A 12,627-nucleotide genomic window follows, 5' to 3' on the forward strand; every position below is an offset into this window, starting at 1 on the left:
GTTGTGACTAGAGTGGTAGTTGGTGTTGCTGTAGTAGTTGGGGCTTCAGAACTAGTGGGTGCAATTGTAGTAGTTGTAGTTGGAGCTACTGTAGTTGGTGAGACTGGAGTGGTAGTTGGTGCAGCTGTAGATTTTGGAGCTGCTGTGGTATTTGGGGCTGCAGTAGTATTTGGGGCTGCAATAGTAGTGGGTGGTGTTGTAGTAGTTGCTGCCCCAGTAGAAGTTGGTGCTATTGTAGTAGTTGGAGCTGCTGTAGTTGTTGGGACTTGAGTGGTAGTTGGTGCAGCTGTAGCTGTTGGGACTGTAGTGGTAGTTGTTGCTGCTGTAGTAGTTGGTTCTGCTGTAGTAGTGGGTGCTGTTGTAGTAGTTGTAGCTGGTACAGCTGTAGTAGTTGGGGCTGCAGTAGTAGTGGGTGCTGCTGTTATAGTAGTTGTAGCCCCAGTTGAAGTTTGTGCTATTGTAGTAGTTGGAGCTGTTGTAGTTGTTGGGACTGGAGTGGTAGTTGGTGTAGCTGTAGTTGTTGGGATTGCAGTGGTAGTTTGTGCTGCTTTAGTAGTTGGTTCTGCAGTAGTAGTGGGTGCTGTTGTAGTAGTTGCAGCCTCAGATGTAGCTGGTACAGCTGTAGTAGTTGGGGCTGCAGTAGTAGTGGGTGCTGCTGTTGTAGTAGTTGTAGCCCCAGTTGAAGTTTGTGCTATTGTAGTAGTTGGAGCTGCTGTTGTTGTTGGGACTGGAGTGGTAGTTGTTGCTGCTGTAGTTGTTGTTACTAGAGTGGTAGTTGGTGTTGCTGTAGTAGTTGGGGCTTCAGAACTAGTGAGTGCAATTGTAATAGTTGTAGTTGGAGCTACTGTAGTTGTTGAGACTGGAGAGGTAGTTGGGGCAGCTGTAGATGTTGGAGCTGCTGTGGTATTTGGGGCTGCAGTAGTAGTTGGGGCTGCAGTAGTAGTGGGTGGTGTTGTAGTAGTTGCTGCCCCAGTAGAAGTTGGTGCTATTGTAGTAGTTGGAGCTGCTGTAGTTGTTGGGACTGGAGTAGTAGTTGTTGCTGCTGTAGTTGTTTGTTCTGCAGTAGTAGTGGGTGCTGTTGTAGTAGTTGCAGCCTCAGTTGTAGCTGGTACTGCTGTAGTAGTTGGGGCTACAGTAGTAGTCGGTGCTGCTGTTATAGTAGTTTTAGCCCCAGTTGAAGTTTGTGCTATTGTAGTAGTTTGAGCTGCTGTAGTTGTTGGGACTGGAGTGGTAGTTGGTGCAGCTGTAGTTGTTGGGATTACAGTGGTAGTTGGTGCAGCTGTAGTTGTTGGGACTGCAGTGGTAGTTGGTGCTGCTGTAGTAGTTGGTTCTGCAGTAGTAGTGGGTGCTGTTGTAGTAGTTGCAGCCTCAGATGTAGCGGGTACAGCTGTAGTAGTTGGGGCTGCAGTAGTAGTGGGTGCTACTGTTGTAGTAGTTCTAGCCCCAGTTGAAGTGTGTGCTATTGTAGTAGTTGGAGCTGCTGTAGTTGTTGGGACTGGAGTGGTAGTTGGTGCAGCTGTAGTTGTTGGGACTTCAGTGGTAGTTGGCGCTGCTGTAGTTGTTGTGACTAGAGTGGTAGTTGGTGTTTCTGTAGTAGTTGGGGCTTCAGAACTAGTGAGTGCAATTGTAGTAGTTGTAGTTGGAGCTGCTGTAGTTGTTGAGACTGGAGTGGTAGTTGGGGCAGCTGTAGCTGTTGGGACTGTAGTGGTAGTTGGTGCTGCTGTAGTAGTTTGTTCTGCAGTAGTAGTGGGTGCTGTTGTAGTAGTTGTAGCTGGTACAGCTGTAGTAGTTGGGGCTGCAGTAGTAGTGGGTGCTGCTGTTATAGTAGTTGTAGCCCCAGTTGATGTTTGTGCTATTGTAGTAGTTGGAGCTGCTGTAGTTGTTGGGACTGGAGTGGTAGTTGGTGCAGCTGTAGTTGTTGGAACTGCAGTGGTAGTTGGTGCTGCTGTAGTAGTTGGTTCTGCAGTAGTAGTGGGTGCTGTTGTAGTTGCAGCCTCAGATGTAGCTGGTACAGCTGTAGTAGTTGGGGCTGCAGTAGTAGGGGGTGCTGCTGCTGTTGTAGTAGTTGTAGCCCCAGTTGAAGTTTGTGCTATTGTAGTAGTTGGAGCTGCTGTAGTTGTTGGGACTGGAGTGGTAGTTGGTGCAGCTGTAGTTGTTGTGACTAGAGTGGTAGTTGGTGTTGCTGTTGTAGTTGGAGCTTCAGAACTAGTGAGTGCAATTGTAATAGTTGTAGTTGGAGCTACTGTAGTTGTTGAGACTGGAGTGGTAGTTGGGGCAGCTGTAGATGTTGGAGCTGCTGTGGTATTTGGGGCTGCAGTAGTAGTTGGGGCTGCAGTAGTAGTGGGTGGTTTTGTAGTAGTTGCTGCCCCAGTAGAAGTTTGTGCTATTGTAGTAGTTGGAGCTGCTGTAGTTGTTGTGACTAGAGTGGTAGTTGGTGTTTCTGTAGTAGTTGGGGCTTTAGAACTAGTGAGTGCAATTGTAGTAGTTGTAGTTGGAGCTACTGTAGTTGTTGAGACTGGAGTGGTAGTTGGGGCAGCTGTAGATGTCTGAACTGGTGTGGTATTTGGGGCTGCAGTAGTAGTTGGGGCTGCAGTAGTAGTGGGTGGTGTTGTAGTAGTTGCTGCCCCAGTAGAAGTTGGTGCTATTGTAGCAGTTGGAGCAGCTGTAGTTGTTGGGACTGTAGTGGTAGTTGTTGCTGCTGTAGTAGTTGGGGCTGCAGTAGTAGTGGGTGCTGCTGTTGTAGTAGTTGTAGCCCCTGTTGAAGTTTGTGCTATTGTAGTAGTTGGAGCTGCTGTAGTTGTTGGGACTGGAGTGGTAGTTGGTGCAGCTGTAGTTGTTTGGACTTCAGTGGTAGTTGGTGCTGCTGTAGTTGTTGTGACTAGAGTGGTAGTTGGTGTTTCTGTAGTAGTTGGGGCTTCAGAACTAGTGAGTGCAATTGTAGTAGTTGTAGTTGGAGCTACTGTAGTAGTTGAGACAGGAGTGGTAGTTGGTGCAGCTGTCGATGTTGGAGCTGCTGTGGTATTTGGGGCTGCAGTAGTAGTTGGGGCTGCAGTAGTTGTGGGTGGTGTTGTAGTATTTGCTGCCCCAGTAGAAGTTGGTGCTATTGTAGTAGTTGGAGTTGCTGTAGTTGTTGGGACTGGAGCGGTAGTTGGTGCAGCTGTAGTTGTTGGGACTGTAGTGGTAGTTGTTGCTGCTGTAGTAGTTGGTTCTTCAGTAGTAGTGGGTGCTGTTGTAGTAGTTACAGCCTCAGTTGTAGCTGGTACAGCTGTAGTAGTTGATGCTGCAGTAGTAGTGGGTGCTTCTGTTGTAGTAGTTTTAGCCCCAGTTGAAGTTTGTGCTATTGTAGTAGTTGGAGCTGCTGTAGTTGTTGGGACTGCAGTGGTAGTTGGTGCTGCTGTAGTTGTTGTGACTAGAATGATAGTTGTTGTTGCTGTAGTAGTTGGGGCTTCAGAACTAGTGGGTGCAATTGTAGTAGTTGTAGGTAAAGCTACTGTAGTTGTTGAGACTGGAGTGGTAGTTGGTGCAGCTGTAGATGTTGGAGCTGCTGTGGTATTTGGGGCTGCAGTAGTAGTTGGGGCTGCAGTAGTTGTGGGTGGTGTTGTAGTAGTTGCTGCCCCAGTAGAAGTTGGTGCTATTGTAGTAGTTTGAGCTGCTGTAGTTGTTGGGACTGGAGTGGTAGTTGGTGCAGCTGTAGTTGTTGGGACTGCAGTGGTAGTTGGTGCTGCTGTAGTTGTTGGGACTGCAGTTGTAGTTGGTGCTGTTGTAGTAGTTGCAGCCTCAGATGTAGCTGGTACAGCTGTAGTAGTTGGGGCTGCAGTAGTAGTGGGTGCTGCTGTTGTAGTAGTTGTAGCCCCAGTTGAAGTTTGTTCTATTGTAGTAGTTGGAGCTGCTGTAGTTGTTGGGACTGGAGTGGTAGTTGGTGCAGCTGTAGTTGTTGGGACTTCAGTGGTAGTTGGTGCTGGTGTAGTTGTTGTGACTAGAGTGGTAGTTTGTGTTTCTGTAGTAGTTGGGGCTTCAGAACTAGTGGGTGCAATTGTAATAGTTGTAGTTGGATCTACTGTAGTTGTTGAGACTGGAGTGGTAGTTGGGGCAGCTGTAGATGTTGGAGCTGCTGTGGTAGTTGGTGCTGCTGTAGTGGTTGGTTCTGCAGTAGTAGTGGGTGCTGTTGTAGTAGTTGCAGCCTCAGATGTAGCTGGTACAGCTGTAGTAGTTGGGGCTGCAGTAGTAGTGGGTGCTGCTGTTGTAGTAGTTGCAGCCTCAGATGTAGCTGGTACAGCTGTAGTAGTTGGGGCTGCAGTAGTAGTGGGTGCTGCTGTTGTAGTAGTTGTAGCCACAGTTGAAGTTTGTGCTATTGTAGTAGTTGGGGCAGCTGTAGATGTTGGAGCTGCTGTGGTATTTGGGGCTGCAGTAGTCGTTGGGGTTGCAGTAGTAGTGGGTGGTGTTGTAGTAGTTGCTGCCCCAGTAGAAGTTGGTGCTATTGTAGTAGTTGGAGCTGCTGTAGTTGTTGGGACTGCAGTGGTAGTTGGTGCTGCTGTAGTTGTTGTGACTAGAATGATTGTTGTTGTTGCTGTAGTTGTTGGGGCTTCAGAACTAGTGCGTGCAATTGTAGTAGTTGTAGTTGGAGCTACTGTAGTTATTGAGACTGGAGTGGTAGTTGGTGCAGCTGTAGATGTTGGAGCTGCTGTGGTATTTGGGGCTGCAGTAGTAGTTGGGGCTGCAGTAGTTGTGGGTGGTGTTGTAGTAGTTGCTGCCCCAGTAGAAGTTGGTGCTATTGTAGTAGTTGGAGCTGCTGTAGTTGTTGGGACTGGAGTGGTAGTTGGTGCAGCTGTAGTTGTTGGGACTGCAGTGGTAGTTGGTGCAACTGTAGTTGTTGGGACTGCAGTGGTAGTTGGTGCTGCTGTAGTAGTTGGTTCTGCAGTAGTAGTGGGTGCTGTTGTAGTAGTTGCAGCCTCAGATGTAGCTGGTACAGCTGTAGTAGTTGGGGCTGCAGTAGTAGTGGGTGCTGCTGTTGTAGTAGTTGTAGCCCCAGTTGAAGTTTGTGCTATTGTAGTAGTTGGAGCTGCTGTTGTTGTTGGGACTGGAGTGGTAGTTGGTGCAGCTGTAGTTGTTGGGACTTCAGTGGTAGTTGGTGCTGCTGTAGTTGTTGTGACTAGAGTGGTAGTTGGTTTTTCTGTAGTAGTTGGGGCTTCAGAACTAGTGGGTGCAATTGTAGTAGTTGTAGTTGGAGCTACTGTAGTTGTTGAGACTGGAGTGGTAGTTGGGGCAGCTGTAGATGTTGGAGCTGCTGTGGTATTTGGGGCTGCAGTAGTAGTTGGGGCTGCAGTAGTAGTGGGTGGTGTTGTAGTAGTTGCTGCCCCAGTAGAAATTGGTGCTATTGTAGTAGTTGGAGCTGCTGTAGTTGTTGGGACTGGAGTGGTAGTTGGTGCAGCTGTAGTTGTTGGGACTGTAGTGGTAGTTGTTGCTGCTGTAGTAGTTGGTTCTGCAGTAGTAGTGGGTGCTGTTGTAGTAGTTACAGCCTCAGTTGTAGCTGGTACAGCTGTAGTAGTTGATGCTGCAGTAGTAGTGGGTGCTGCTGTTGTAGTAGTTGTAGCCCCAGTTGAAGTTTGTGCTATTGTAGTAGTTGGAGCTGCTTTAGTTGTTGGGACTGCAGTGGTAGTTGGTGCTGCTGTAGTTGTTGTGACTAGAATGATAGTTGTTGTTGCTGTAGTAGTTGGGGCTTCAGAACTAGTGGGTGCAATTGTAGTAGTTGTAGTTGGAGCTACTGTAGTTGTTGAGACTGGAGTGGTAGTTGGTGCAGCTGTAGATGTTGGAGCTGCTGTGGTATTTGGGGCTGCAGTAGTAGTTGGGGCTGCAGTAGTTGTGGGTGGTGTTGTAGTAATTGCTGCCCCAGTAGAAGTTGGTGCTATTGTAGTAGTTGGAGCTGCTGTAGTTGTTGGGACTGGAGTGGTAGTTGGTGCAGCTGTAGTTGTTGGGACTGTAGTGGTAGTTGGTGCAGCTGTAGTTGTTGTGACTAGAGTGGTAGTTTGTGTTTCTGTATTAGTTGTGGCTTCAGAACTAGCGAGTGCAATTGTAGTAGTTGTAGTTGGAGCTACTGTAGTTGTTGAGACTGGAGTGGTAGTTGGTGCAGCTGTAGATGTTGGAGCTGCTGTGGTATTTGGGGCTGCTGTAGTCGTTGGGGCTGCAGTAGTAGTGAGTGATGTTGTAGTTGTTGCTGCCCCAGTAGAAGTTGGTGCTATTATAGGAGTTGGAGCTGCTGTAGTTGTTTGGACTGGAGTGGTAGTTGTTGCTCCTGTAGTAGTTGGTTCTGCAGTAGTAGTGGGTGCTGTTGTAGTAGTGGCAGCCTCAGTTGTAGCTGATACAGCTGTAGTAGTTGGCGCTGCAGTAGTAGTCGGTGCTGCTGTTGTAGTAGTTGTAGCCCCAGTTGAAGTTTGTGCTATTGTAGTAGTTTGAGCTGCTGTAGTTGTTAGGACTGGAGTGGTAGTTGGTGCAGCTGTAGTTGTTGGGACTGCAGTGGTAGTTGGTGCTGTTGTAGTTGTTGTGACTAGAGTGATAATTTGTGTTGCTTTAGTAGTTGGGGCTTCAGAACTAGTGGGTGCAATTGTAGTAGTTGTAGGTAAAGCTACTGTAGTTGTTGAGGCTGGAGAGGTAGTTGGTGCAGCTGTAGATGTTGGAGCTGCTGTGGTATTTGGGGCTGCAGTAGTAGTTGGGGATGCAGTAGTTGTGGGTGGCATTGTTGTAGTAGTTGCTGCCCCAGTAGAAGTTGGTGCTATTGTAGTAGTTGGAGCTGCTGTAGTTGTTGGGACTGGAGTGGTAGTTGGTGCAGCTGTAGTTGTTGGAACTGCTGTGGTAGTTGTTGCTGCTGTAGTAGTTGGTTCTGCAGTAGTAGTGGGTGCTGTTGTAGTCGTTGCAGCCTCAGTTGTAGCTGGTACAGCTGTAGTAGTTGGGGCTGCAGTAGTAGCGGGTGCTGCTGTTGTAGTAGTTGTAGCCCCAGTTGAAGTTTGTGCTATTGTAGTAGTTGGAGCTGCAGTAGTTGTTGGTACTGGAGTGGTAGTTTGTTCTGTTGTAGTTGTTTGGGCTACAGAGGTAATTGGTGCTGTTGTAGTTGTTGGAGCTGCAGTGGTAAGTAATTCTGCTGTAGTAGTTGGGACTGCAGTGGTAGTTAATGCTGCTGTAGTAATTAGGTTTATTGTGGTAGTTGGTTCTGCTCTAGTTGTTAGGGTAGCTGTTGTAGTTGGTGCTGCTTTTGTCGTTTCCACTGCAGTAGTGGTGGGTTCTTCTGTAGTAGTTGAAGCTGCCGTTTTAGTTGCAGCTGCTGTCGTTTTTGGGGCTGCAGTGGTAGATGGTACTGTTGTAATAGTTGGGACTGCAGTAGTATGGGGTACTACTTTAGTAGTTGAAGCCACCTTTGTAGTTGAAGCTGCAAAAAAAATAAACAAAAAAATGCATTAGTTGATATATTGGGAATATACCAGTGCACATTGAAAGCGTATGTATTATTCAGTAAATGTGACCTTCCCAATGCATTTACTGCACCAGAAAGATACAGTTTTTTTTGTAAATGTCCTATTCATTGTTCTATAAATAAAGGTGTATCTGCTAACTCATACAGGGGGTTTTCTATTGTAAGGGGGTAAAGACTTTTCATTTAGCCAATAATTACTCACTTAATGAATACAGTGATCCAGCATTCTCTGCAATGAGGTGCAAGCAAAAATCTGTTTTTCTTTTATTTAAATTTTGTACATGACTGGGTATTCAGCGTGACTGAAAATGTACTATATTCTCTAAAAGGTCAATGTATAATAATGTAGCTTGTCTTTACTGCAGCCATACCACTACATATGTAAAAAACTACAGCAGTGTGCTTTAAACTTGTGTACTAAGCCTGGTCACATGACCCACCAAAGTCATGTGACAGACCCTTCCTCCAATCATGTATTCTCTCTGCAGCACTATGCAGAATAAAACACAATGGGTGGTAATGTCAGTGATGACCATTCATATAAGGTTCACACACCTGTAAGTCTCACCATTGGGAATTGGTTCATATTATATCTTATGGTATGTGAAACATGGAAAATAATATTATTATTATTATTATACAGTACAGTTGCAAGAAAAAGAATGTGAACCCCTTGGGATTACGTGGAGTTTTGCATGAATTGGGCATAAAATGTGCTCTGAACGTCATCTAAGTTTTACACTATGTGAGTTTTTATCTATATATGAACCGAGGAGGAGGCTGCTGAGAGAATATATGAATCTGGGGAGGATCCAGTGATTCATCAGAGTGGTGTTTTATCTTAAGGCAAGCTGACCCTGTGCGGTCTATGCAAGGAGGTGAGGGGCCACTGTAGCCACTGTTTGGATGCACACAGTGTGGACACTTGTGATCACATGCATGAAGATTGAGAGTTTCTTTGTTTGTTTGGACACTATTTCTCATATGGACTTATTTTGAATATATATTTGCAGTGATTTTCTATTATTTATTGTCATCACTTTGAACACTTTTAATATTCCCGGTGGGAATACACGCGTTGCACTTTATTATTTATTTGCACTCTTTAGCACATATTTATATATTTATTATTATATTGAGGATTTTGAGTTTAGTGCTGTATTGTATATCATTTATTGCACAGATATATATTCTGCACAGATTTTTTAGCACTTTCATATATATTCACTATTATATAAGGGATTGTAGGTTTAGCGCTGCACTTTATATTATTTACCAAAATGACTCCAGATCGTTGTGCAGGTCTGATCTGCAACTACAGGAAACGTTTGGTTGAGATTATTGCTGCCAAAGGAGGGTAAACCAGTTATTAAGTCCAAAGGTTCACATACTTTTTCCTCCCTGCACTGTGAATGTTTACATGTTATGTGCAATTAAACCATGGCAACATCTAATGTTTGTCTACTATTATGTTCAGCAGACTGTGTTCTTCTATTGTTGTGAACTAGATGACGTTCAGAGCACATTTTATGCCCAATTCGTGCAAAACTCCACGTAATCCCAAGGGGTTCACATACTTTTTCTTGCAACTGTATTTATATAGCGCTAAAAGGTTTGCTCAGCGCTGTACATTATAGTGGGGGACAGTACATGAGACAATACAGTAACAATACAATACACGAGGGGGTCAAGTGTCCTGCTCTTTTGAGCTTACAATCTAGGACGGAGGGGATAGTGGTACAGGAGGAAGTGGGGGATGGAGTGGTAGGAGGAGATCGGCTTTTAGGTGAGGGCGGGGTAGGCTTCCCTAAAGAGATGGGTTTTCAGGGTGCGCCTAAAGGTGAGGAGGGTAGGTGACAGTCTGATGGATTGGGGTAGTGAGTTTCAGAGGATAGGGGAAGACCTGGAGAAGTCCTGCAGTCGGGCGTGGGAGGTGGAGATCAGGGAGCTAGAAAGTAGGAGGTCTTGTGAGGAGCGAAGATTACAGGTAGGGTGGTATTTGGGTATCAGGTCGGTGAGGTAGTTTGAAGCAGCGTTATGAATGGCTTTGTATGTCTGTGTTAGTAGTTTGAATTTAATGCGTTGGGCAATCGGGAGCCAGTGGAGGGAATGACAGAGGGGGGTGGCAGATGCGGAACGGTTGGTAAGGTGGATGAGTCTGGCCGCTGAGTTCAGGATAGACTGAAGCGGGGATAGTCTGCGATGAGGTAGGCCGGTGAGAAGGGAGTTGCAGTAGTCCAGACGTGAGATAACGAAGTGAACGAGTAGTTTAGTAGTTTCTGGGGTTAGGAACGAACGTATTTTGGAGATGTTGCGGAGGTGGAGCCTGCATGAGTTTGCCAACGATTGGACATGGGGTTGGAAGGACAGGTTTGAGTCTAGAGTGACACCTAGGACTTTGGCTTGTGGGGTGGGACTGATGGTGGCGTTGTTGGTCATGATGGAGAGTTTGGGGGGGGAGGGGGGCACGGACTGGGGGGGAAATCTGGTGCTCGGTTTTGGAAAGGTTTAATTTGAGGAAATGGAGCGACATCCAGTCTGATATGTCGTTCAGTAGGTGGGTGATATGGGCGGAGACTGAAGGGGTGAGGCAAGGGGTGGAGAGGTAAATTTGCGTGTCATCGGCGTAGAGGTGATAGTTGAAGCCGTGGGAGTGTATCAGTTTGCCGAGGGAGGAGGTGTAGATGGAGAAGAGAAGGGGCCCAAGGACCGAGCCTTGGGGGACCCCAACAGAGAGGGGGAGAGAGGGGGAGGTGGTAGCGTTATAGGTAACGCTGAAGGAGCATTGGGATAGATAGGAGGAGAGCCAGGAGAGAGCGGAGTCTCTGATGCCGAGGGAGTGTAGTTTGTTAAGGAGGAGGGGGTGGTCGACTGTGTCAAAGGCCGCTGAAATATCGAGGAGTAAGAGGACTGAGTAGTGGCCATTAGCTTTGGCGGTTAGCAGGTCATTAGTGATTTTGACGGGACAGAAGCCAGACTGTAGTGGATCGAGGAGGTTGTTGTCAGTGAGGTGTGCGCATAGGCGATTGTAGACTAAACTAGACTAAGGAGCTTGGAAGTAAATGGTAGCAGGGAGATGGGTCTAAGGTTGTTCAGGTTGGTGGGGTCCAGGGAGGGTTTTTTGAGTATGGGGGTGATGTGCGCGTGCTTTAGGGGGGAGGGGAATGTGCCAGTAGAGAGAGAGAGATTGAAGATGTGGGAGAGGGAGCGTAGGATGGAGGAGGAGGGTGACCGGAGGAGTTGTGTGGGAACAGGGTCAAGGGGGCAAGTGGTGAGGCGGGCTTTTGAGAAGACCTTAGTGACCTCCTCAGTGGTAGCAAGGCTGAAGGAGCGGAGTGTTGGGGAGGTTATAGTGTGCGGGACGTTAGGTGTGGTGGGGGGTAGGGCGGTTGTGAGGTCAGAGGAGGGGAGAGCTGGTGGGGTTATGGTGGGAGGGAGGCTAGATGGGAAGGTAGGTTGAGCATTGGCGATGTCCTTACAGATTGCGTCGATCTTATTTTGGAGTGGAAGTGATTGGCAATCTCGTGTGCAGTGAGTGAGGTACTGGGTGTGGGGGGAGAGAGTAGGGAGTTGAAAGTGGAGAAGAGCCGGCAAGGACAGGTGGAGAGGGTGTTCATGAGGGTTACGAAGTAGGCTTGTTTGGCGGCATGGAGGGAGGAGGTGTAGGTGAGGAAGGCGGATTTGTAGAGGGAGAACACGCGAGGCGATCTGGTTTTGCGCCGTAATTGCTCCAGCACACGACTGTGTCGTTTAAGATTTTTAGTGTGGTCATTCTGCCAGGGTTGAGGCGGTCGGGGTCTAATGCTACGTGTGGTTAGGGGTGCTAAGGAGTCTAAGGCAGCTGACAACGAGTCATTGTACGCAGTAGTGGCCAGGTCAGGGCATGGCAGTGGAAGGATACTGTCGTACAGACGGTCAGCTGCAGAATGGAGATGTCAGAAAGTGTACAAAGAACAGATATGGCTGAGTTTCATACTGTACGTATGTATTCTTACAAACCTTGAGCCGTCACCAGTGCTGGAGTAGGTATTAAATCTGCAAAGATAAACATTAGCTTTTGATTTGTAGCATTACAATTTGATAAAAAATATTTTCAGGCACACAGAAAATGGTTACAGATTTCTAATATCCTTCAGTTTAAAGAATAAAAAAAGATTGTTACACTCTCATTTTGAATGTTTTTTGCTTTATGCTTTAATGATTAAATCTGTCCGGGCTTGCAATTTACAAACCAGTACTGATTGATAAATGCAGGTGCCATAAAGTGTCTTCTAGTTGCATATATAGTTATAGTACATACTTTAATAAGGCTGCATAAAGACAAATGTCCAATTATCCATCAATTTAAACCAACATAACAAACGGGGGATGTTATTGATGCCATAATTATGTGTGAATGTTCCCCAAACCAAAACCATTAAATTACCACATTGTCTCCTTTATCTCAATCTAGAAGGTACAGCAGCAAAAGTATAAAGGAACCTCTTGTCTCTCTAATCTCCATCTAGGATATAACTGGGTTGATTTAGTAAAACAGGAGAGTGCAAAACCTGGTTCGGCTGTGCGTGGTAGCAAATCGGCTTCTAACTTCAGCTTGTTCAGTTGAGTTTGTCCCATTTCTGACATAGCCTTCTGCATAGCAACATGAGCCTCCATGACTTGAATTACTGTCTTTTGAACCTTGCAAATGGACTGTTGAATCAGGGTTTGGGTTTGAGCCAATTGGGACAGGGTCTACACTATCTCATATACACAAACAGCACACAACTATCCTTCACCGATCTTCATAAATTCTCACCAGAATCTCATCAATCAGAATGTGTTGTATATCATATGATCTCCTCTCTCTTTCTTCTTGACCATCTATTCGACTGCTTCCAATCTCCAAAGCAAAAAAACGAATATAGTGTAGTAATTTCCACAAAAAATATATTACGTGATACACCCGAGCAAAATGTAGAACACTATGTGAATCGTGTCAACCACTAACCACACTAATTACTCTTACCCTCACAGGGTGAGAATGTGCATAAACTCTTCATCACTATAATCAGCATCTAAATAAGAATGTGACCATGCTCCATCCACCTCCAATGTGCAAACAGATCAACAAGCTTGTTCCCTTCCCCTCCAGGTATGTACCTTACCCTGCATACAGCGATAAA

General features: G+C 46.3%; 1 protein-coding gene across 1 annotated transcript; it reads right to left on the bottom strand.

Moving 5' to 3' along the window:
* Positions 1-51: 51 nt before the first annotated feature.
* Positions 52-12,118, bottom strand: LOC149460336 (uncharacterized). Its single transcript, XM_089679911.1, has 9 exons — positions 12,013-12,118; positions 11,462-11,497; positions 6,023-7,417; positions 3,696-5,938; positions 3,092-3,545; positions 2,207-2,905; positions 1,549-1,735; positions 809-1,057; positions 52-511 (listed from the first exon to the last, which is right to left on the bottom strand). The coding sequence occupies exons 1-9, from the start codon at positions 12,116-12,118 to the stop codon at positions 52-54; spliced, it is 5,829 nt and encodes a 1,942-aa protein (XP_089536037.1).
* Between the last annotated feature and the right edge of the window lie 509 nt (positions 12,119-12,627).

Source organism: Staurois parvus, unplaced genomic scaffold (assembly GCF_062004578.1).
Source record: "Staurois parvus isolate SC_StPar_1 unplaced genomic scaffold, SC_StPar_1.0 ptg000232l, whole genome shotgun sequence".
In the NCBI taxonomy this organism is placed as follows: domain Eukaryota; kingdom Metazoa; phylum Chordata; class Amphibia; order Anura; family Ranidae; genus Staurois; species Staurois parvus.

Bases quoted from the DNA above. Each gene is read 5' to 3' on its own strand.
- LOC149460336 (XM_089679911.1), bottom strand. From the start codon at position 12,118: ATGGAGGCTCATGTTGCTATGCAGAAGGCTATGTCAGAAATGGGACAA. The intron at 11,498-12,012 runs GTTTTGCACTCT...TTATCTTTGCAG, and splicing joins ACCACGCACAGCCGAACCAG to ATTTAATACCTACTCCAGCA. The intron at 512-808 runs GTTCTGAAGCCC...CAACAACTACAG, and splicing joins TATTACAATTGCACTCACTA to CTACACCAACTACCACTCCA.